At 55.1% G+C, this 23,595-nt stretch overlaps 2 protein-coding genes and 2 long non-coding RNA genes across 21 annotated transcripts in view; 2 read left to right on the top strand and 2 right to left on the bottom strand.

The window, feature by feature from the left end:
• The first annotated feature begins 125 nt into the window (after positions 1 to 125).
• LOC309656617 lies at positions 126 to 4,275 on the top strand. 2 transcript variants are annotated; one of them, XR_014261448.1, is made up of 3 exons: positions 126 to 321; positions 1,138 to 1,199; positions 1,668 to 4,275. It is a non-coding gene; the product is annotated as an uncharacterized lncRNA (long non-coding RNA). The 2 variants fall into 2 exon arrangements; XR_014261449.1 differs by having other exon boundaries at positions 1,658 to 4,275.
• Positions 4,276 to 7,321: 3,046 nt separating this feature from the next.
• Positions 7,322 to 11,142, bottom strand: UQCR11 (ubiquinol-cytochrome c reductase, complex III subunit XI). Of its 2 annotated transcripts, XM_082456886.1 has the most exons (4): positions 10,992 to 11,113; positions 8,198 to 8,679; positions 7,950 to 8,098; positions 7,322 to 7,476 (listed from the first exon to the last, which is right to left on the bottom strand). In XM_082456886.1, exons 2-3 carry the CDS (start codon positions 8,293 to 8,295, stop codon positions 7,978 to 7,980), a joined length of 219 nt encoding a protein of 72 aa, XP_082313012.1. In that variant the 5' UTR covers positions 8,296 to 8,679; positions 10,992 to 11,113; the 3' UTR covers positions 7,322 to 7,476; positions 7,950 to 7,977. The 2 variants fall into 2 exon arrangements, with proteins under 2 accessions (XP_082313012.1, XP_082313013.1); XM_082456887.1 differs by lacking the exon at positions 8,198 to 8,679 and having other exon boundaries at positions 10,992 to 11,142.
• A 96-nt stretch (positions 11,143 to 11,238) lies between these two features.
• Positions 11,239 to 23,562, top strand: LOC309658387. The gene is made up of 2 exons (XR_014262219.1): positions 11,239 to 11,400; positions 21,064 to 23,562. It is a non-coding gene; the product is annotated as an uncharacterized lncRNA (long non-coding RNA).
• The window catches only part of TCF3 (transcription factor 3), a 33,830-nt gene continuing 28,230 nt past the window's right edge, over positions 17,996 to 23,595 (bottom strand). For 4 of the 16 annotated variants that reach the window (XM_082456872.1, XM_082456864.1, XM_082456873.1 and 1 more), the window contains 3 exons: positions 21,015 to 21,144; positions 20,578 to 20,813; positions 17,996 to 18,274 (listed from right to left, as the gene is read on the bottom strand). In XM_082456872.1, coding sequence (XP_082312998.1) covers positions 18,132 to 18,274; positions 20,578 to 20,813; positions 21,015 to 21,144 — 509 coding nt within the window. In that variant the 3' untranslated portion in view covers positions 17,996 to 18,131. Of the gene's footprint in view, positions 18,275 to 18,486; positions 18,714 to 20,577; positions 20,814 to 21,014; positions 21,145 to 23,595 lie in introns of those variants that run through there. The other 12 variants (XM_082456876.1, XM_082456874.1, XM_082456875.1 and 9 more) reach the window with 11 other exon arrangements.

Raw genomic sequence — 23,595 nt, 5'->3', positions numbered from 1 at the left:
CAGAGCCTGGCCGGCCCAGGGCAGGTACTTCAGAAAAGACTGCTGGGTGAGTGGCCGGAGCTGTGGGCAGTGCCAGGAGCGGGCTGGGCCTCCCGACGGGCCTGTCCTGGCGTCGGGTCCCTGGGGGAGGGGGAGGCTGCGGGTGGGAAGGCCCTGGGCTCCCCCGAGGGCAACAGGCCTGGGCCGCGCACCTGGAGCTCCCTGCAGGTGTCTTCGCAGCCTTGGGGCCGCCCAGGTCCCTGCTCTAGTTGGAGGCGGGGCTTGGGCGGGACACCGAAGACCATGGCCCACAGGTGTCACTTGTTTATATTAAGTCCCCGGGTAAGTGCAACTTCTCAATTTCTTACGTCCCTTTCCCTCCTGGGTTCCCCAAGGGGTAGCTGGGCTGCTCTCCCACAGACAAAGGGCATCGTGGTCGGGGAGGCACCCTGATCGGCGAGCGGTCACCCCGTTACAAAGCTGGTTCGGGGCACTGGATGCCTGTGTGCAGGTCAGGCCCAAACCCAGGGCTCCAGGACCTGGCCTTCCACAGAGGGCAGTGCTGGTCGCTGTTGTGTTTTCTCCCAGCGTGTGCGACTTCGTTTTCATTTAAAAATCAAAGTTGCAAAGATAGATGCGTGCACTGTAATCAGTGAAAGCACGTGAAGACGCTTAAAGGAAAAAGTTGTCAGCCTTCCTGTGACAGGAGACCCCAGCACCACCCCAGCCCTGCTTTTACTTCTCTTGAGTGCACACCCAGAGCTGGAATTACTGGATCACGTGGCGATCCTATATTTTAAATTTTTGTTTTTGTTTTTGTTCATTTTTTGAGAAGGGCAAAACATTAATATATTTTTTTGTAACTTTTATACAGTTTTCAAAGTGTGCTTTCCATTTACAGTTATTACCAAATATTGGCAATATTGCTCATGTCCTACAGTACATCCCTGAGCCAATCTTACACCCAACAGTTTGTACCTCCCACCCCCCCGACCCCTATCTTGCCCCTCTCCCCCTCCACTGGTAACCACTAGTTTGTTCTCTGTATCTGTGAGTCTCCTTCTTTTTTGTTATGTTCACTAGTTTGCTGTATTTTTTAGATTCCATAGATGACCAGTATCATACAGTATTTATCTTTGTCTGACTTATTTCACTTAGCGTAATACCTTCCAAATCCATCCATGTTGATGCAAATGGAAAAATTTCCTTCTTTTTTATAGGTGAGTAATATTCTATTATATATATGTGCCACATCTTTATCCATTCATCTGTCGCTGGACACTTAGGTTGTTTCCATGTCTTGGCTATTGTAAATAGTGCTGCTCTGAACACTGGGGTGCATGTATCTTTTTGAATTAGTGTTTTTGTTTCTTTTGGATATATACCCAGGAGTGGAATTGCTGGGTCATATGGTACTTCTATTTTTAGTTTTTGCAGAAATGTCCTTACTGTTCTCCATAGTGGCTGTACCAATTTACAGTCCCACCGACGGTGTAGGAGGGTTCCCTTTTCTCCACAACATTCTCACCAACATTTTTTATTTGTAGACTTTTAGATAATAGTCATTCTGACAGGTGTGAGGTGGTACCTTATTGTGATTTTGATTGGCATTTGTCTGATGATTAGTGATGCTGAGCATCTTTTCATGTGCCTGTTGCCCTACGTTTAATTTTTTGAGGAACTGCCAGACTGTTGTCCACTGTGGCTGCCCCATTTCCCATTCCCACCAGCAGCGAACAAAGGCTCTGATTTCTCCACATCCTCCATTGTTATTTCCTGGGTTTTGACAGTCGTATACCCATGGACGTGTGGTGTTGGATTTGACCTCATGGTTGGATGATGGAAATGCAACGCCTCCACCTCAAGAACCAGCCCCGCTGGTCTCACTTGCTTCTCAGGGAATCTGACCCCCTCGGGCCCAGGCTGACCCCACAGCATAGACAGTGGGTCTCTGGGTGTTACTTGGCCCGAGCCAAGGACTGTCCTCGAGGGACTGGTCCAGAGGCCTGACCGGGAGGGTGGCCGTGACCCAGGGTGCTGGTGGCAGACGCAGAGACGAGAGGCCAGGAGGCCTGGATGGGAGGGACGGGGGCTGCCCAGCTCCTCTCCCGTTGGGCTGGGCGCTGCTCCTTTGAAATAAACTCTTTGCCCAGGCCTGCTGGCCCAGTCCCCAAGCAGACGTCTTGTCCTGCCCGTCTCCACAAGGTGAAAGATAGAAATTAAACCAGGAGGTGCCATGTGAGGACCTTGAAAAGACTTTCGGAGGCAGGGTCTCTCTCCCCTGCAACTGCTGCCGTCGGGGCCAGTACATTCTCTGTGGGGTCATCGTGGGCACTGTGGGGTGTGGAGCAGCATCCCTGGCCCCGCCCACTCATGCCAGGAGCCCCCCCTGAGTCGTGACAACCACAGATGTCCCCAGCCAAGCGTTCCTGCAAGCTAATATGAGGCATTCATGGCACTTACCTTGGGCAGAAAATTTAGTGGGCGCCAGAAACTTCAAGATTAATGGCAGTTAATGCAATATTTTAACAATCCGAAATGAATGCAAAAAATCCATGATGAACAAAATGTCAAAAATTTTTAAAATTTTAATGAAGTATATAGTTATTGATTTATAATGTTGTGTTTAATTTCCGCTATACAGCAAAGTGACTCAGTCATACATATATATATTCTTTTTCATATTCTTTTCCATTAGGGTTTATCACAAGATATGGAATGTATTTCCCTGTGCTATATAGTAGGACCTTGCTATTTATCCATTCTGTATATAATAGTTTGCATCTGCTAATCCCAAACTCCCACTCCATCCCTCCCCACCCTTGGCAATCACAAGTTTGTTCCTCTGTGTCTGTCTGTTTTTGTTTTGTAGATATGTTCATTTGTGTTGTATTTTAGATTCCACATATAAGTGGTATCATATGGTATTTGTCTTTCTCTTTCTGACTTACTTAGTATGACAGTCTCTAGTTGCATCCCTGTTGGCTGCAAATGGCATTATTCTTTTTGATGGCTGAGTAGTATTCCATTGTATATGTACCAAACTTCTTTATCCATTCATCTGTCGATGGACATTTATGTTACTTCCATGTCTTGGCAATTGTACATAATGCTGCTATGAACATTGGGGTGCCTGTAACTTTTTAAATGATAGTTTTGTCTGGTATATGCCCAGGAGTGGGATTGCTGGATCATATGGCAATTCTATTTTTTGTTTTTTTTGGCCACGCCATGCAGCTTGTGGGATCTTAGTTCCCCGGCCAGGGATTGAACCAGGGCCCTTGGCAGTGAAAGCACGGAGTCCTAACCACTGGACTGCCAGGAAATTCCCTATTTTTAGTTTTTTAAGGAACCTCCGTACTGTTCTCCATAGTGGCTGTACCAATTTACATTCCCACCAACAGTGTAGGAGGGTTCCCTTTTCTCCACACCCTCTCCAGCATTTATTATTTGTAGACTTTTTAATGATGGCCATTCTGACTGGTGTGAGGTGGTAACTCACTGTGGTTTTGATTTTCATTTCTCTAATAATTAGCGATGTTAAGCATCTTTTCGCGTGCCTATTGGCCATCTTTGGAGAACTATCTATTTAGGTCTTCTGCCCATTTTTCGATTGGACTGTTTTTTTTTGTTATTGAATTGTAGGAGCTATTTATATACAAAATGTAAAAAATTTAAATACAGATTGAACAGTACTGTGCCATTTTAAAGTGAGACAAAATGAGGAAGATATGCCCTTTATACATTTTTTAAAGCAATATTTACTGAACACCAACTTAGTACAAGACATTGTAGGAAGATATTTTTATTTTATTTATTTAGTATTTTATTTTATTTTATTATTTTATTTTATTTTTTGGCCGCTCAGCACAGCATGTGGGATCTTAGTTCCCCGACCAGGGATCGAACCCACACCCCCTGCATTGGAAGCAGAGAGTCTTAACCACTGGACCGCCAGGGAAGTCCCCCTTTATACAATAAGTTTTTATGTAGTTTTTGATGGTTAGCTTTCCCCTCCCTGAACACTGAAGTGGTTGAAAAAGTATTGAAATGTTGAAAAGGAGTTGTATGAGAACTCACAGAAGTTTAAGCCTAAATATTGTACTTAATCCGAACCTGAAGTTATTAGAATTTTACTTTTTTGGCTTTCACAAAAGCAAACTCAGATATTTTCATTAAAACCATTAGCCATTACAAAAATACATAACTCGTGTACAGGGGCTCACATTTCCTTTTGTTTCAGGCTTTGATGGGGGGCTGTGGGACTGTCCACATCTGCATGAGTTAGAAATTTTTTTTAAATTTATTTATTTTATTTATTTATTATTTTTGGCTGTGTTGGGTCTTTGTTGCTGCACACGGGCTTTCTCTAGTTGCAGAGAGCAGGGGCCACTCTTCGTTGCGATGCGCGGGCCCCTCATTGCGGTGGCCTCTCTCGCTGCGGAGCACGGGCTCCAGGCACGCAGGCTCAGTAGTTGTGGCTCACGGGCTCTAGAGCGCAGGCTCAGTAGTTGTGGCGCACGGGCCCAGTTGCTCCGCGGCATGTGGGATCTTCCTGGACCAGGGCTCGAACCCGTGTCCCCTGCATTGGCAGGCGGACTCTTAACCACTGCGCCACGAGGGAAGCCCAGAAATTTTTTTAAAAAATTGAGTAACTTATCTCAGAATCCGTCACTTATAGGTATTTAAGTGGCATCTATTCATTTATGTATGAAATAACATCACTCCACAGATATTGTTATAATGGCAAATGACAGGAAATGAATGTCCTTTGCTAATAGACTGGTTAGTAAATGTTGGTACCAGGCAGCCATTTAAAAACTGAGGACGCTGTGTGTTTCTTTTCTGTTTAATTGAATTGTAGATTTATAATGTGTTAGTTTCAGGTGTACAGCAAAGTGATTCAGTTATACACATGCATGTATATTTTTTTCATATTTTTTCATTATGGTTTATTATAAGATATTGACTATAGTTCCCTGTGCTATACAGTAGGTTCTTGTTGTTTATCTGTTTATAGTAGTGTGTGTATGTTAATCCCAAGCTCCTAATTTATCCCTCCCTTCCCCCCTTTCCCCTTTGGTAACCAGAAGTTTGTTTTCTGTCTGTGAGCCTATTTGTTTTGTAAATAAGTTCATTTGTATCATCTTTTTAGATTCCACATATAAGTGATATCATATGATATTTGTCTTTGGCTGACTTCACTTAGTATGATGATCTCTAGGTCCATCCATGTTGCTGCAAATGGCAATACTTCATCCTTTTTTATGGCTGAGTAATAGTCCACTGTGTATATGTACCACATTATCCATTCCTCTGTCAATGGACATTGAGGTTGCTTCCATGCCTTGGCTATTGTAACTAGTGCTGCTATGAACATTGGGGTCCATGTATCTTTTCTTTTAATACATTTATTTATTTATTTATTTATGGCCACGTTGGGTCTTTGTTGCTGCGCACGGGCTTTCTCTAGTTGTGGCGAGTGGGGGCTACTCTTGCGGTGTGTGGGCTTCTCATTGTAGTGGCTTCTCTTATTGTGGAGCACGGGCTCTAGGCACGCGGGCTTCAGTAGTTGTGGCTCGCGGGCTCTAGAGCGCAGGCTCAGTAGTTGTGGCGCACAGGCTTAGTTGCTCCGCGACATGTGGGATCTTCCCAGACCAGGGCTCAAACCCGTGTCCCCTGCATTGGCAGGTGGATTCTTAACCACTGCGCCACCAGGGAAGCCCTCCATGTATCTTTTTGAATTAGAGTTTTCATCTTTTCCAGATATATGCCTAAGAGTGGAATCACTGGATCATATGGTAATTGTATTTTTAGTTTTTTAAGGAACCTCCAAACTGTTCTCCATAGTGGCTGCACCAGTTTACATCCCTACCAACAGTGTAGGAGGGTTCCCTTTTCTCCACACCCTCTCCAGCATTTATTTGCAGACTTTTAAAAAAATATTTATTTATTTGGCTGCTTTGGGTCTTAGTTGCAGCACGCAGGATCTTTCGTTGCAGGCTTCTGGTTGGGGCACACAGGCTTAGTTGTCCCGCAGCATGTGGGATCCTAGTTCCCTGAACTAAGATCGAACCTGCAACCCCTGCATTGGAAGGTGGATTCTTAACCACTGGACCACCAGGGAAGTCCCTTATTTGTAGACTTTTTCATGATGCTTTGTGCTTTCCAAAGTAGCATGGCTTCCAGGAAATAAGCCATAGGTGGAAAATGTGCAGAAGTGTGTAGAACATGCCACTACTTGTGTTAAAATATACAAAGCTGCTGTGGACTGAAAAGTGTCTCCCTGAAATGTGTATGTTGACACCCTAACGCCCAGTGTGGCTGCATGTGGAGATGGCACCCCCCGCAGAAACAATTAAGGTTAAATGAGGTCAGAAGGGTGTGGCCCTGGTCCCCTAGAATTAGCATGTCCTAAGAGTCCCTGGAGAGCTCACTTGCTCACATGTCAAGGGGAGGCCACGTGAGGATGCAGTGAGAAGGGGGCTGTCTGCAGGCCAGGAGGCGGGCCCTCGCCAGGAACCAACCCTGCCAGAACTGAGCTCAGACTTCCAGCCTCCAGAACTGTGAGACATTCATTCTGTAGCTTAAGCTGCCTGGCCTGTGTTTTATTGTGGCAGCCCAAACAGACTAATAAAACAGCTCTTCTGCACAAATAGAACGTTTCTAGAATTTTCCAGAACTTGGCAGGAGTTGGAGGGAACTGCCTGTATGCAGTATATCCTCGTGTACCCGCTCATTTTTGTATCCCCGGTGATGGTTTAACACGTCTACAGGTTCTGATGTTCCTCCTTCCAGACACAGAGCCTAATTCTCCTCCCGAATAAGATGTGGAGCAGGAGATGGCCTGAGAGTCCTGAGTAGGTCATAAAAGGCACAGAGGCTCTTCCCTGCCTGCTCTCGGGCTGCTGTGTAGTAAAGAGGCTCAAGCAGCGTCTGGGAGGCCCACGTGGGGAGGAGCCACGTGAGGGGGCCTCCTGGAAGCCCCGACTCCCCACCCCACCCCGGTACCACCCTTCATCATGCAGCTGATGCCTCTACTGCAACCTCATGAGGGACCCTCAGCCAAGAACCCCCAGAAAGATCACTCCCAAATTCTCACTGAGAGATAATGTTTGTCTTGAGCCATTAGGTCAAGGGTAACTTGTTAAGGCAGCAATCAGTAAAAACCCCGTGCAGGTATTATCCACTAAACATCTGAAGTAATCAAACCATGTCTGCCAGCCGCTGGGAAACTGCAGATTTGCAGTTTTGGAGTTGAAAGGCTTCCCGGGTCATTTGGGCCCCTGGGCCTGCAGTCAAGATAACCAAGCCCCAGCATGAGCACGTGCAGGCCAGCAGGTTTCAGAGTGAGGTTTAATGCCGTGTGTGTTCACACACCAAAGCTATTTCCACCAACATAGGAAACCTAACTCGCGCCATGTATTTCCTCGAGGTCAATCCCAAGAGCCTGGGCCGTTCCAGATGCAGATGGAAGGGGGCAGCACCACCAGACACCTGGAGGGGGAACGAAGCAGGGTGAGCAGCAGATGCTGCAGACAGGCTCTAACACCAGATCTGGCTGTGCCACTTAGGAGTCTGTGAAATGGGGATGCACGTGCACTCTGGGCTGTCAGGTGGGCAGCACAGCGCCGGGCTCGTCAGTGCTCACAGCAGCCCGCCCAGGGAGGCCAGCCTCCACTTCCCTGTCTGTAAAACGGGGCATCCCTCCATCCCACCCAGGGTGCAGGCTCAGCCTCCAGGACTGAGCCCCGAGGGGCAGCACCCACTCCCCAGCCCCACAAACCGAGGCTGCTGGCTGGCAGCTCTGCGCCACCAGGCAGGAGGCTAGTGCAGGGCTCCGCCCTCAGGCAGGGTTCTCCAGGTGAGCCCCCAACACCTGCCGGCCCAGCCCTGGACCTGCAGGGAACACTGCTCCTCTGCTGCTCAGGAATCCCGGGCTACACCAGCCGACAGCTGCTGAAACTTACCGGAGGGGTCCGAGGGGGATGGGTTTAATTAATCGTCCTTCTTGAACTTGCCGTTGATGTAGGGCACCCAGTCCATGATCAGCCGCCAGTCAGTGGCCCACACCAGCCCCACGGCTCCCACGGCGCCCCACATGCCCACTGTGGGTAACCTGCAAGAACGGGGGTCAGGCCTCACCCTCCCGGTAGCGTGGCCGGATCCCCCCCATCCCAAGCTGCCGTTTACCAGGTGCCCACACCCCCCAACACACCTGGCCCTGCCCAGCGTGTGGACACATCCTGCTGATGACCCTGAGGGCAGGCACCAGGCAGGTGACCCTGAGGCAACTCCATTCCCATCTGCTTTCATGTTAGAATATGCATGAGGGTTGTTTTTTTTTTTTTTTTTTAGTAAATTTATTTATTTTTGGCTGCGCTGGGTCTTCGTTGCTGCACGTGGGCTTTCTCTAGTTGCGGTGCGCGGGCTTCTCATTGCAGTGGCTTCTCTTGTTGCGGAGCACGGGCTGTGAGCGGAGCGTGTGGGCTTCAGTAGTTGTATCACGCGGGCTCGGTAGTTGTGGCTCGCGGGCTCTAGAGCGCAGGCTCAGTAGTTGTGGCGCACGGGCTTCGTTGCTTCGTGGCATGTGGGATCTTCCCAGACCAGGGCTCGAACCCGTGTCCCCTGCACAGGCAGACTCTTAACCACTGCGCCACCAGGGAAGTCCCTGCTTAAGGTTTTATTTGAGGAATTCCACTAAAAAGAGAAAAAGCCCAAGCTTGTAAAGCATAAGGATATCTAAACTTTGCAGGTAGGCACATTAACGCGATTTGCAGCAGCTCGATCCCTGAGACAGCCGATGGACTGAGGGAGATGTGAGTTATTAGGGTCCCTGTCTCACAGATGAGACCAAGGCACAGAGAGGGCAAGCCATGCCCCTGAGACACACAGCCCACCGGGTGCACAGCCGAGGCAGGGACTCCAAGACCACCACACTCCACATTTACGTCCAGTGATAGGCAGGGTCCAGGATGGCCCCAACAGTCCCACCTCCTGGTGTTCACACCCCTGAACAGCCCCTCCCCTTGAGGTCAGCAGGATCCAGTCACTCGCCTCTGATGAATCAAATACGAGAGATGATGGGCTGTCACTTATTTTGTTTTGGTTTGGTTTTCTTTGGCAGCGCCACACGGCTTGCGGGATCTTAGTCACCCGACCAGGGATTGAACCCGGGCCCCGGCGGCGCCGAGTCCTAACCACTGGACCGCGAGGGAATGTCACTTCTGAGATGGGCTTTTAGAGACTGGCTAGGTCAGGGCGTGCTCATTTGCTCTTACCCTCTCTGCGGGGAGCCAGCTGCTAGTTTGTGAGCTGCCCTGTAGAGGTGTCCCTGTGGCAGAGGACTGAGGGTGGCCCCCTGCTGCAACCACAGGTGTGACCTGGAAACCTCCAGTAAAGCCTTCAGATGAGACACTGATCAGGGGACTCAGCTGTGTTCCAATTCCTGACCCACAAAAACTGATAATGAATGTCTGCAAAACTGCTGCATTTGGTAGGCTCTTCGTTACGCAGCGACAGAGAACTCTCACAGGCTCCATCGCTGATCTGTGCAGGGGCAGAATTTGTACATGGGTGCCCACTTCACTGGATCGCCGTAACCCATGGGCCTGGGGTGTTGGGGTGGAGAGATGGAAGCAGCAACACCCCCTCCCCAACCTGCCTCACCAACGACACCCCCTGCTCCCTGGGGAGAGGCCCGTACAACTCAACTTTGCGCTTTGGTGGGGTCCCGGTTACTGCTGCTTTTGGAACAGGCTCTGGGGCAGGTGTCACGAACAGAGAGGGAATCTTTCCTCTCACAGCCCAACAGCTTTGAGGGGTGCTGATGTCAGAGGAGCCTGCTCTCAGGGAGGCTTCCACCGCCGGCCCCCCCCCAATCATCCTGGCCACTCCCCTTGGGGCCCTATGGAGCTCACAGAGAGGGAGGTTGCCACACACCTGACTCCACGGGGCACCGAAGGTGATGCTGCTGCTGACAGTCCCTCGTGGGACTTCGTTACACCCTCACCACCTCTCCTCCCCCTCCTCACAGGAAGACGCCCAGGGCTCGGGGAGGAGCCGAGTGCAGAGTACCCAGCTGGTGAGCGCGCATGCTCCGAGCCTGAGACCCCACAACTCCACAGTGCCTCCTGGGGGTGAGTCCCGCTTCCTGGCCTCCGGAAGCCAGTGTGGGTGGGACAGTGCTGCACCCACCCCCTTTATTACTTTACATCATCCTCATGCCGTGGATCACATCGGTTTAATTTTTTTCTGGTCCACGACCTAGAGCGTCAGCCAGGAAGGTTCCGTTTATCGCTGTGTCTCTGGCACCCGACTCAGTGGTAGATGCGAGCACACACCAGGTGCTCAGTGGGTGCTGCTGCCAACTGAACGAAACCCTGGATGAGGGGGTCGCTGGTCTGACCATGCGCAGATGGGGACGGACCGACAGCGCCCGGGGGCTCGAGCCGCCCGCGGTAGGGGCTGCAGGGGCCGCTGGCGGTCCCACCCGACGCCAGGGACGGCCTTTCCCTGAGCCTGGGTCGCCCCAGCTGTAAAGCGCCACTGTCACTGTCCACCCGAAGGTCCCTGCCGGCGCCACTGTCCAGGGACAACCCCCACCCGTCACTCTCCCTGCCGGGGCTCAGGGACACGACTGCGGATTACAGGCCCCCTGTTTTTCAGCGCCTCACATCGTGGGCTCCCCAATCTCGGCTGCCACGTGGGGTCACCCCCATCCCACCCGCCTCCCACGGGGGTCAGTCAAGGACAGGCGCAGCCGTCGGCTTCACAACAACGTCAAACAAAAGCAAAGCCAGGAGCGCACAGGATCAGTTTCCAGGCCCCAGGAGCTGAGCCGGAGGTGCTGGGCGCGGACTGGGTGGGCACCGTCGCGGCCCCCAGGCAGAGCGACTCAGGATCGGGGGCCAGCCACGCGCGGGGCAGACCGCGCCGCCGCTCTGTGCCTCAGTTTCCCCATTTGGGACCTGGGAGGATAAGGGGTCCGGGGGCGGTAGCCGCATCCTCACCAGTTTCTGGCCAGCTGGCGGTAGCGCGGGCCCAGGAACCTTTCCAACATAGCGGCGCCGTCCCGGCTCAGGGTGACCCTGGCCCCGCCGGCTCGGGCGCACTGCGCAGGAGCGGCCGCCGCAGCGCGCAGGCCCACAGGGAGGCCCCGCCCCGCCCGGCCCGGCCTAGCCCGGGCGGGCTACCGCGCGAGATCCGGGGACCGCCACTGCGCGCGCAGACTCGGAAGATATTTGCACTCACTTCCGGGGAGGGTCTGAAGAACGCAGACTAGAGTGGGCGGGTCCGGGAGGCGGGGCTTTCTGACCACGTGACGTGGGGACGCGGGGTCTGCCTCTCCGCTCTGGCGGTCAGAGTGGCCCCAAGCTGCGTAACCTCCTGCGACTAAGTGTGGCCCGCGACATTTGACTGGTGAGTTTGTGTCCTTATTACGTGCCAGAACTTTATTTACAGTTAAAGAAACAGGCCAAACGGCGAAGGGTTAAGCCCAGAGTCGCACAGAGGGGAAGGGTGGGATTTGAACTCCCTTTTGGAGGAATTAGGCGTTGTCACTGGACTCGCTGTGTGTGGGACCTTGGCCAGATGACAGCGCTTCCCCGAGCCTCGGTTTGCTGGCATTTTGTTGTCTGTTGCTCGGAGGCTCGGTGGGAAATTGCACGTTTCGATTGGGAGTGATTCCTCATTCCGGCAGCAGAGGGAGGCCTGGTTCCTCGCGCTGTCAACATTTAGGATACCACCTGTTAGCTGACGGACCCAGGACAGGTGGGTCCTCCGCCCTCTGCTTTCCGCCGCCCCAGCCTCGCTCGGGCTCGCCTTCTCTTTTCACCGCCTCCGGGGTCCCAGCGTCGAATGCAGGCTTGGAGATGCGGACTGGACACCGTGGTGTTTGTCTGCCCAGCCCAGCCCATCCTGCTGGGATCGGCCCCTCGGCACCCTCCAAGACTGCGGTTCCCAGGGGGCTGCAGGTTCTCACCTAGCCCTGGCCTCCGACCAGGGGGTTGGTTGGAGACCACGGTCTGGGCAGGAGGGGTGCTCGTTGCTATTGAGTTGGACATTGTTTCTCCGCCTTTCCAGTTGCCCTGGGATTTTTGAGCTTGGGATCAGAGAGGACCTGAATTAAGTCTCTGTCCTCGATGGAAACTTAAAAAGTGGGATGTAGGGGCCACCCTGGAGATTGTAGAATCTGAGACAGAGATTAGAAATCATGAGACAGAGAATAGACCTGGTGAAAAGATGAGCAGAGGTGGGCATAGAGGCCTTGAGGCTGCAGGTCCTGGATCCAGCAGTTTCTGAAGCTCTGCCGCATTGTTCCTTCTGCTTAATGCACTTCAGCTCACAAGGCAGAATGCTTTTTGCTTCAAGTGATAAACGAAGAACAAAAACTGGCTTAAGAGAACAGAAGGAAGTTCTATGGCATGTTAGATGGCTTCAGGCACAGCTGCATCCAGGAGTCCAGCAATATCATTATGAATCTTCTCTCTATCTCTCAGCTCTTCTTTCCTCTGTGTTGCCCTTACTCTCTGGTGAACTCTGAGCAGAGGCACCCAGAAACTCTTGGTTGACATTCCAGCAACCCTTGCAGGAAGATGGCACCTCTTTCCCAATAATCACAGAAAATGCCCCTAAGCTGGTTCTCATTCGCGTGCTGTGGAAACAGGGCAGAGTTGGCCCCTCTCATTTGAGGATGTGGGCTGAAATTGGAGGAGGATCCCCAAAAGAGAATACCAGGATTCTGTGACCAGAAGAGATGGTGGATAAGCAAGAACGGTTGGCCCCCCTCGCACCCTGCTGGCCCTCTGCCCTGGCCTCCTGGGTTCCATGCAGGATCCCTATCTGGCCCTCAGGAAACGGAACGACTTTTCTTGTTTTCATTAATGTGAAATTCACATAACATACAATTAACCATTGTAAAGTGTACAATTCATTGGTCTTTAGTACGTTCACAAGGTTGTGCGACCACCACCTCCATCGAATTCCAGAACATTCCATCACCCCAATAGAAGCCCCGTCCTCATCAGCAGTCACCCCACCCCCGCCCCCTTCCCAGCCCTTGACAACCAGGAATTCACTCTCTGTCTATGGATCTGTTTGTTCTGGACGTTTCCCATCAATGGAATCACACACTGTGTGTCCTGCGTCTGGTTTCTCTCACTGAGCATCGTGTTCTCAGGGTCCATCCACGTTGTAGCGAGTGTCAGTGCTTCACCACTTTTCACGGCTGAGTGATGCTCCCGTGTGTGGAGGGACCACATGGTGTTTATCCGTTCATCTGTTGGATTCTTTTCTTTTACAATTTTTACAACTTTACTGATGTATATTTGACCTACAAAAATGCACGTATTTAAAACATACAGCTTGGTATTTCGACATATGTGCACACCCATGAAACCATCACACTGTGGAGATAATGAACACCTCCCCTTCGTCCCCTGGAAGTTTCCTCCTGCCCCTTTGGGACCCCACCCACTCCCCCCTCCAGCCCCTACAACCACGCTACTGTGAATTAGTCTGCATTTTCTACACTTTTCTACCGAGAATCATAGAGTATGTTTTGTTTGGTGTCTGGCTTTGTCCACGCAGCGTAGCTATTTTGAATCATCCAAGCCATTGTTTCTGTCAGCGGTTCATTCTTTCTACTGCTGAGTCATGGTCCATGGAGTGGGTGGACCCTTGTGTTTACCCACTGACCTGTTGAAGGACATTTGGGTTGTTTCCACGTTTTGGCGGTGGGAGAGGAATCTGCAATGAACAGTTGCATCCAGGTCTTTGTGTGGACGTGTGTCTTTGTGTCTCTTGGGTGGATGACTGGGGTGGACTGGCTGCTGGCTGACTTGTAGGGGAGGCTTATGTTTAACTGTAGAAGAAACTGCCAAACGCTTTTATTATTGTTGAGGTGTAATTGACGTGTAACATGTTAGTTTCAGGTGCACCACCAAAGTCTTTTCCGAAGTCCTTGTATCCGTTTGTGTTCCCACCAGCCAAGTATGAAGAGTCCCTGTTGCGTTTGGATGTTTTGCCGTTTTAAAAAAGGGCACAGATACTATTAATTCCCCGTGGCTGCGTGACAAATGACCACAAGCTGGGTGGCTTAAAGCCACAGGGGTTTATCCTCTTCCAGTTCTGGAGACCATATGTCTGAGATCAAGGTGTCACAGGGCTGTGGTCCCTCCGGAGGCTCCAAGGGAGGGTCCTTTCTGCCTCTTCCAGCTTCTGGACCCTGCCACCCCGCCCCACCCCCGGCGTCCCTTGGCTTGTGGCTGCCTCCCTCCAGCCTCTGTTGTCACGTGGCTTCTCCTCTGTGTCTCTTGTCTTCTGTCTCTTATAAGGACACTTGTCATTGATTTGGGGTCACCCTAATCCAGACGATCTTGAGATCCTTAACTTGATTACATCTGCAAAGACCCTTTTTCAAAATAGGATGCCCTTCACAGGTCAGGACGTGGGCGTTTCTTTTGTGGCTCCCATCACCCTGCTGCAGCCCGGCACCGTCTGTCTCAGTCAGGCATGTCCCTTCCCTCCCTGGCCTGCGGGTGTCAGGGCTGCCCCAGGACCGGGCTCTGCGTGTTCTCTGTCAGCCCTGGAGGGCCCGGTGGGCATCCAGCAGATGGGGAGCTGCAGGCTTTGAAAGGCTTGGACTCAGGAACACACCTGCGACACCACTGGTGCTGTCAAGCCGCACACACATCCACCGCCCCAGTTTCCCTGTGCCCAACCCCCTGCCACCAGATTTCTCTGACCTGAGTCAAGCAGATGCTCCTTCCAGAAATTTCCATGGAGCTGACCCCTGCTGGGACAGAGGCAGCGCCTCCCCGGATAAGGATTTTGGCACCTTAAAGATATTTTTAGACACCTTTATTGAGGTATAATCCACCCACCATACAATTCACCCATTCAATGTGCATCATTCAGTGGGTTTTGGTGTATTACATTATTTATTTTTTAATATTTATTTTATTTTTAAAAAATATTTATTTATTTATTTGGCCGCGCCAGGTCTTAGTTGCGGCATGCGGGATCTAGTTCCCTAACCAGGGATAGAACCTGGGCCCCCTGCATTGGGATCCAATAAAGATGTTAAAATAAATACATACATACATACTAACTCAGGGAGTGGCCTTCCGCCAGGAGCCAGTCAGCTTCCACATCCCGGGAGCCCTTATTCCAAGTGCAGGTCCCTGGCTTTGCCCGAGGAACTTTGCTTCTAGAGCAAGGAATCACCGTGGCCACCTTTCCCAGTGTCTGCGGCCTTGCTCACCACCACCCCATCAAACCCCGGTTGAGGGCTGAACTGTGTTCTCCCAAGAGGACATGTTCAAGTCTTGACCGCCCCCCACCCCTGCTACAGCCTGTGATCAGGACCTTATTTGGAAATAAGGTCTTTGCAGATGTGATTGGTTAAGATGAGGTCATGCTAGAGATTTTGCGGCCCCAAGGCAATGACAGGTGTGTGTGTAGGAGGGACACCTGGACACAAGACACACGGGGAGAGGCCACCTGAAGATGGAGGTGGAGATCAGGGTGATGCGGCTGCAAACCGAGGCACACCTGGGGCCCCCAGAGGCTGGAAGAAGCAGGAAGGACTCTCCTGGGGGGGGGGGTGTCAGGAGGGAGCGCGGCCCTACCACACCTGGACCTGGGACATCTGGCCTCCAGAATGTGTGAGAACAGATTCCTATGGTTTCCAAGCCCCCCGCCCGCCGTTTTAGCTGTCCAGGAGATGCGCAGTGCAGATAAGCCCACACCCCCCCAGGCCATCCTTGGTGGGATGTACTCAGGCCACCTAGTGAGCGCCTACGCCGCCGCCGACACCAACACCGGGGGGGGGGAACCACCTTCCCAACCCCTCTTTTCATCTGTAAGCACACAGCAGCTGAAAGATCCAGGGACAGCAGAGTATTGTCATAAAATGTCACATTTATTGCTACAGTGCTGTTATGTACAGGTCTCCAAATCGACTTTAAAGAGGATCGTTATTAAAAATCCCAAAGAATTCAGCCAGCTGTGTTGACACTTATATAAAATTATTCTACTTAAAAAAATTTTTGTTTAAAAAATCAGTTATCCTGAGGCACTCAGAGCACAATTTTCCCCGTAATTGTGGTTCTTCCCCTCCCCCAAGGCTACTTTTTCCCGTGCTGGGTTAATCTCATTATATATATATAAAATATATAAAACTTAAATTATATATGTAATACACAGTTCAAAAGTTTGCGGGCCTCTGGGGGCCGCAGAGGCTCCTCGGCCCCTGCCCATCTGGGTCTGTGGGTTAGGTCCGAGGCAGAGGGAAACTGAGGCAGGTTCCCCAAAGAGAGACAAGACCCACAGACCAGGGGAGTCACCAAGGAGAGTCCCCTGATCGGTCTCAGGGGCAGACCCCAGGGGATCCCAGGGACCTGGAGGTGGCCCCGGCCCCAAGCTGGGATGTCCCGCTCGTGCTGGCCTTGGGGTTCCCTCAAGCTTCCCGTGGGGCACCTGGCCCCCAGCCGTGGGGAGTTCCAGTCTTGAGGAGTCAGGCCGCCCCAGTGCTCGGGGAGGGAGGGTGGGGTTTTGGGGGAGACACCTGGGATACTGGTAGGGTGGGGTGCGCGCAGCCAGCCTGGGGGTACGTAAGGCCTCTATGCAGGGGGTAAAGGGAGGGCAGGTGAGACCCCAGCAGGCCTGACCCCACGCCCAGGTGACACGTAGGGTGACCAACCGCCCTGGACTTTGTTTATAAACCTGGGACAGCCCAGGCCAAGTGGGTTCCCCTGAACACACGGGAGAGAGGGCTACTTGGGGAGGCCTGGGAGCTGGCGCCCAGGGCCTGAGGGCGGCTCACCCTCCTGGTTTGCAACCGGGTGTCAACCCTGTCACACAGCCTGGGGGCCTTTCTGGGCAGGGGGATCCTGTAACTTCCCCAGTCCACGTCAGGACGGCCACTTGGGGAGCAGGGGGTTTCTGTGCCAGAGTTCAGAGAATGAAGGGCGCGGTGTTTAGGGAGGCCCCCCAGCACCATGCTCAGCAACGCGGGCCCCGGGCCCAGGAATGCTGGTCCTCACAAAGTCCCATCTGAGAGAGGTCCCAGGGCTTGGAGGGATGTGGGGCTGGCAGGCCGCAGGCAGGGGCCTGGGGGACCAGAGCTGCTTGCGGGGAGGAACCTCGGCTGTGTGACAGGGGAGTGTCCCTGCCTCCTTGGAGGTGCCCCAGCAGGGTGTCCCCCTTCCTGAGGGAGGGGAGCGGATCGGGCAGGGGAGGCCCCCACCAGGCAAGGGCCCACCCACTACTTCACAGGGAGCAAAACCACAAGAGCAAGCCCCCCATGCTAGAACCTGAACTGGACGGCACCTGCCACCCCTGGTCCCGTGGCTCCCCGGTGGGGGAGGGGGACCTCACCTCAAGTTTACACGGGGTCTTTTTAAAGTTTTTTGGCCACCCCACGTGGCACGTGGGACCGACCAGGGATTGAACCCGTGCCCCCTGCTTTGGGAGCACGGAGTCTTAACCACTGGACCACCAGGGAAGTCCTGGGGTCTTTTTAATACAACTTTTAATAACCTTGTTGATCATGAAATGCAATGCTCATTTCTAGAAACAGCAAAAATAGCAAGAGACACGAGACTTTTATACAAAAAAATTTGTTGCTTAGAAAACATACGCAAAAAAAGCTAAAAAAAAAAAAGAGACCAAAGGCATTCTAATTTTCTTCTACAGTATTAAAAAAAAAAAAAAAAAAAAAAAACTCTCATAACTAAGGTTCCTTTTATTTTCCTTAAAAAAAAAAAACAAAAAAACCTCTCAGGCGTAGGCACAAGTTGCTGGTTGGTGGCTGCCGACCAAACTGGCTCCGCACAGCATTTCCCTCCTGTGAACGGTATGTTTGAGTCTTCACGTTTTATACTTAAGGCATTCATTTTCTTGACTGACAACGTGTATATACCAAAACCAAAAACAATGCTCCTTGCCGCCCAGGCCTGGGCAGCAGGGCCGAGACTCAGTTTCAGGATCCATCAGGCCAGAGACCTGGCGGTGGTGTTGCCTCCGGAGCCCCCAGGGCGATGTTGGCTCAAGGCTGACCACGGGCTGCGTGGGGTGGGGACCAGGCGCCTGGCGTGACTGTCCCAGGTTAGACCAAGGTGGCGTCACTCGTCGGGGCGGCGTTCCTGTCACATGTGCCCGGCGGGGTTGTGGGCCTCGCCCAGGCCGGGGTGAGCGGCCGACAGCACCATCTGGGCGTCTCCGACCACGCCGGACACCTTCTCCTCTTCTCGGCGCTTCAAGCAGGCCGCTTTGGGGTTCAGGTTACGCTCTGGGGGGAGGGGGAGAGCACTGTGGGAGAGGGTCCCCGGGGGAGGAAGAACACGGGGGCCCCGCGCGGCTGCTCCATCTCTTGACCTGTCCCCGTCCCCGAGAAGGCCATGCGGGCCGGGGGTCTACAGAGCAGGATGAGCGTCGGGGGGCGCCAGCGGCTCAGGTCCCCGGTGGGCAGGAGGGCGGGGCGGGGCCGGCCCGGGCGCCTACCTCGCACCTGCTGCTCCAGGCCCAGGATGACCTGCACGGCCTGCTGCAGGATGAGCAGCTTGGTCTGCGCCTTGTCCGACTTGAGGTGCAGCTGGCACATGCGCCCCAGCTCCCGGAAGGCCTCGTTAATGTCCCGCACGCGCACCCGCTCCCGCGCGTTATTGGCCATGCGCCTCTCCCGGTCCCTCAGGTCTTTCTCCTCCAGGGACAGCACCTCCTCCGTACTGCTGGGTCACAGCACCGGGGCCCCGTTAGTCCTGGGCAGGGGTCGTGGGGAGGGCACCCGCTGGCTGCGAGTGCGCATGCCGTGTGCCTGGCAGGAGGCGGGACCTTGACCCCCACCCGCGCGTCTGCGGGGAGCTGGGCGCAGCCCTTGCCCCCACCCGCTCGCCGTACCCCGTACCCAGGACTGGCCAGGAAGCAGGGAGGCCCCATGCCCCCACCCCCCCAACCCCGAGATGACGACCTTCCCCGTTCAGAGCAGCTGCTTGCTGGGTGAAGGAGAGCTGGGCCTGGGGCTCCCACAGCTCGGGACACTGAATCTACAGGAGCAAACCAGCTCACAGCCTGGAGACCCCTCATGCCTGGGCGCCACAGGACTGCACCTGCCCCACGTTGGACCCTGGCTGCCTGAGAGCTGGGCCTGGAGTGGCCGCCCTGAGCCCTGCGCGCAGGCCCCTGGGGCCTAGCACTTGTGCTGTAACCGCTGGGCGGCGGGCACGGTGTTGAGTCCCCCCAACGAGTCTGGAACAGGGGCTCAGAGAGCTGACCACGGGGTCCACACCCCAGCTCAGGCCCCCCAGGGGCGCAGCGTGGGGCTCTGCAGGAGCAACCTCTCCATCTGCCTGTTTCCCTGGGAGCCCGTCCTGCCCGCCCACCCTGCCCTCGGGCCTGAGCGACCCCTGCGGGCGGCGGCGGCAGCGGCCGGAGCTCAGGACAAGCGTGCAGACCAAACTGACAGTCAGGCCTCGGGGCCCCTTTCTTCCCTCAAGTCCCGACGGGGGCCGTGGGGGATGAAAGGCCCGGGTCGCAGCCCTGCCGTTTCAGCGCTCGGGCGCAAGTGCGAGGTAAGGAGGGCAGCCGGTGGGAGTGAGGAGGTGGGCGGCCAGGGTGGGGGAGCACGGGGGGCAGAGAGCAGAGAGGCGGGCGGACGCGGCGTGACGCCCACGCCGCCGTGGAGACGCGGAAACCCCAGAGCTCAGGGGACAGTGGGCAGCAGGCCAGGGCCCTAGCTCCGGTCCAAGCGACAGCGCTGCAGGAGAGAAAGGGTTAACGGGGCAGCGGGGGTAGGGTGGGGGGCGTTAAGGAATCAGCTGGAGGGAGTCACACAGCCTCCCTGACCCTCAGCCTTGGGGGTGAGGGGTGAACCCCACATGCATGTGGGGACCGATGGGCTCAGGCGCCCCACGAAGTGTCTGCTCAGAGCGAGAGTGACAGTGACAGTCTCTGGGAGCCAAGGGACACGAGTCCCTGCCAGCCGGGCTCTGGGCTTCCTCAGAAGGAAGGGCTGGGCAGGTGGGGTCTTTGGGGTCTGAGAACACAGTTCTGTGCCAAAGTGCCCAAGGCTACAGGGCTAGGAGTCCAGAGTCTGTTCCTCTCACTTCAGAGGGAACAATGGGATGGGACTTCCCTGGCGGCCCAGTGATTAAGACTTCCCCCTCTTCTATTGCAGGGGGTGCGGGTTCAATCCCTGGTTGGGGAACTAGGATCCCGCCTGCCAACGCAGCGCGGCCAAAAAAAACCACTAGAGGAGGCAATGGGGCCTGGCCAGGCAGAGGGCCTACGGTCAGGAGGGAGATGGTCACTGAGGAGGGAACGGTCACTGCAGAGGAGGATGGTCACGGGGGGTGGATAGTCACAGCAGGGAAAAGGGAAACGGGAAACGGTCACTGAAGGGGGGCTGATTACTATAGGAGGCGAAAAGTCAGCAGGGGGAGGTCACTGCAGGGGTGATGTCACTGCAGGGGAAAGGTCACAAGGGGAGGGAGGAAGGTCACAGCGGGGGATGTCACGCAGTGGAGGTGGGCTCCAGGAAGGGAGAAGGGGAGAGCGAGGGCAGCAGTGGGGGAGGGGAGCGGCGCCCCCACTGACCTCGCACCTGCTGCTCCAGGTTCAGGATGACCGACACGGCCTGGTGCAGGATGAGCAGTTTGGTCTGGGGCTTCTCACTGTTGAGGTGCAGCTGGCACATGCGCCCCAGCTCCTTAAAAGCCTCATTGATGTCTCGGACCCGCAGCCGCTCCCGCGCGTTATTGGCCACCCGGCGCTCCTTCTCCCGCTCAGCCTTCTGCTCTGGGGGGAGAAGGTCGTCCTCGTCCTCGTCCGGGCTACGGGGCCAGGGGCCAGAGGGAGACAGTGAGGCGGGGCCGGGCAAGGGCCTGCCGCGGCCTCGGGAGCCGGCGCCCCGAGCGTGTGCGCGGGCGCCCTGACGGGCCCCGTGCGCATGTGCGTGCGCCCTGGGTGGGGTGGGGGTGGGGGGCGGGCGTGCGCGTGCGCAGCCGGCCTGTGGGGTTGGTGGGGGGCGGCACCTGGTCCGGGCGCGCGGGGCCTTGAGGTCCTTCTTCTCGTCCTCGGCAGTGTCGGCCGCCACATTCTCTTCGTCCTCCTGCTCCTCCCGCTTGATGTCGCCGGGCCCCGGGGCGGCGCCGCGCCCGAGATCTGCAACGGGCCGGAGTCAGGGGCCTGCGTTCGCAACGGCAAGCCACCCAGAAGCCCACCAAGAGCGGGACACCGGCCTCACGCCACACGCGGGCACCCGTTCCAGGCCCCGCGGACCGAAAGGCCTTCAGAAGAAAGTGCACCGAAATGTCGTGGCCACTCAGGGGCGGAAAACTTTCCTAAAACGCTAAGGAGCTGTCCTCAAAAGAAACAGAAATTGATAAACTTGAATATATCAAAATTGAGAACTTCTCATCACCAAGAAAATAAGCGGCTGCGCCAATGGACAGAAAACGCTGTCACGTACAAGCCAACAAAGGGCAAGTCCCCACGATCCGCAAGAACTGCTACAAGTCAGTGCAGACGTGATGGAGAAGCCTGAGGGGAGCAGGGAGGGCCCCCGGGAGCCTGCAATCTGCATCATCGCTTCAGGAAATGCGGAAATGTTGCGGGTCTGAGTATCGCTTGTGGGGGTGACCGCTTTGGAAAGCACTTTTTCCGCCTTATCTGGAAAAGTCAGGCACGTGTGTGCCCAGCAACCCTCCAACCCAGAATCACAGCCGCCACCAGGAGACACGCTCGGAAGGTTCGGGAAAGCACCCACGCGTGGGCCCAGGGTGGGGCGGGACCTAGTGTCCCGTGAGGCCAGGGCTGGTCCTTGCATGGCAGCTGAGCGAGCAGTTGGGTGGGAAAGCCACCCAGTAGGACAACGACTCACAAAACCCCCAGGCCACATAAAGAGACCTGTGGCCGAGGGCACACAGCTGCTTGAAACCACCACGTGGCCTGGGCTCTCCCGCAGCTGAACCGCAGGACTGGGGCAGTGCTTAAGAGACCAGCTTGGGGGCTCCCTCAGCACTGCTGCCACCAGGCCAGGGTGTCCTGGGCCCTGTGGGGGCTGAGCGGCATCCCTGCCCCTGAAACAGCCAAAGATGTCCCCAGACGCCACCCAGGTGTGGAGTGACAAAATCTAGACACCCCGGAAGCACGAGTCAAGAGTCAGGCTGGTTCTGGGGCTGCAGGGTCCTCAGGCGGACATGAGGGTTGTGTGGTGTGTTCAGGGGGCCTTGTCAAATGCACGCAGCATGTGGCACAGCGTATTTTTCACCAGGTCGATGGGGGCAGGGTGGGTGGAGTCCTGGATCCTCTCCAGGCCTTGGTCTCACCAGCGACCCTGGGACAGGTCCCTGTGAGACCCAGGGCCCCAAACCCCAGTGGGCATGCGCAAGCCTGCCACCGTTACTCCCTTGTGTGGATAACCTCGTGCCAAGTGACTTCGCCCCCTCTCGCTACTGATTTCTCTGCTTCCCTGGACAGTTAACACCCCAGAACTCCAATGCCACCCCACTTGCCCTGACGGGGCCCTCAATGCAGCATCCGACATAGTGCACCCTCCTTCAGGCCCCTCAGCACCCGCACCCACTGATCTGCCCGGGACCCTGACCCCACCTGAGACCCTGCCCCACCTGGGACCTGCCCAGGCTCCCCACCATCAACTCCACCGTGTGCCAAGGACCCTGAGACCCCACCTACAGACCGGAACCGTACCTCCTCCTCCACATCTGCAAGTCCTTCAAAGCACCTGGAAATTGCCCACCACTGCCCCTCTTCGGCCCCTCGCAGGCCGGTCCACAGCATCCACCCACACCATTCCTCCTGGACCAGCAGTCCCCTCTGCCCTGTTTCCCACATCCAACCCAAGCCCCACACCCCAAGTCTGTCCTTCCAGCAGCAACCACCAGAGAGCATCTATGAGCACCTGAGCAAGGCCCCACCCCTCTCCTGCCCACAGCCCTCCAGGGCCCTCACCTCCCTGGGGTAAAAGCCCAAGTCCTCCCCAAGGCCCTGCACGACCTGCCCCGTCCCCTCCCCCGTCCCTTCCCGGCCCTGCCCTCCTCCTCCTCTCCCCCTCGCTCGCTTACGCTGCTCCAGCTACACGGGCCTCCTCGCTGTTCCTCCAGCACACAAGGCACGGCTCTGCCCCATGGCCTTTGCACGCGCGCACCCCCCCCCCCCGCAACTTTCTCCTCAGCACTCATCCTGACACGCTCACTTCACCTTCCAGTTTCCACACAAGTCACCCCCTTTCTCTGCCCGATCTGTTTTGTTCCCTGGTGCCGAGAAAAGTACCAGACACACAATGGACGCTACACATATATGCCTTTTGGGACTCTCCCGATTGACCAGGTGAACAGAGAGGTAGCAACCCACCCCAGAAGCAGCAGGGCCCCTCCCACCCCTGTGGGATCCTGCCACCAGGCCAGGTAGGGCTTTGGTGATGTGGCAGGGGGCATTGCCCCCCCCTCTGCACCGGTGCCCAGTTAGTTCCCCTGGACCTCAGTTTCCTCAACTGGAGATGGGGGGTGGACAGTCCTGAGCCCACAGGCCGCCGGGAAGGTTGGTGGGTGGCTCTCAGTCCCCATTTTCCAGAGGAGGAATGTGGCTCCAAGG

The sequence above is a fragment of the Balaenoptera physalus genome (genome assembly GCF_965194825.1).
Source record: "Balaenoptera physalus genome assembly, chromosome: 3".
Taxonomy (NCBI): Eukaryota; Metazoa; Chordata; class Mammalia; order Artiodactyla; family Balaenopteridae; genus Balaenoptera; species Balaenoptera physalus.
Note: the sequence above shows the minus strand (reverse complement) of the source record. Positions and strands in the feature narration are given on the sequence as shown.

Excerpts from the sequence above, each read along its gene's own strand:
- UQCR11 (XM_082456886.1), bottom strand. The coding sequence starts at position 8,295 with ATGAAAGCAGATGGGAATGGAGTTGCCTCAGGGTCACCTGCCTGGTGC. Across the intron at positions 8,099-8,197 it reads CACACGCTGGGCAGGGCCAG|GTTACCCACAGTGGGCATGT; the intron begins GTGTGTTGGGGG and ends CCGTTCTTGCAG.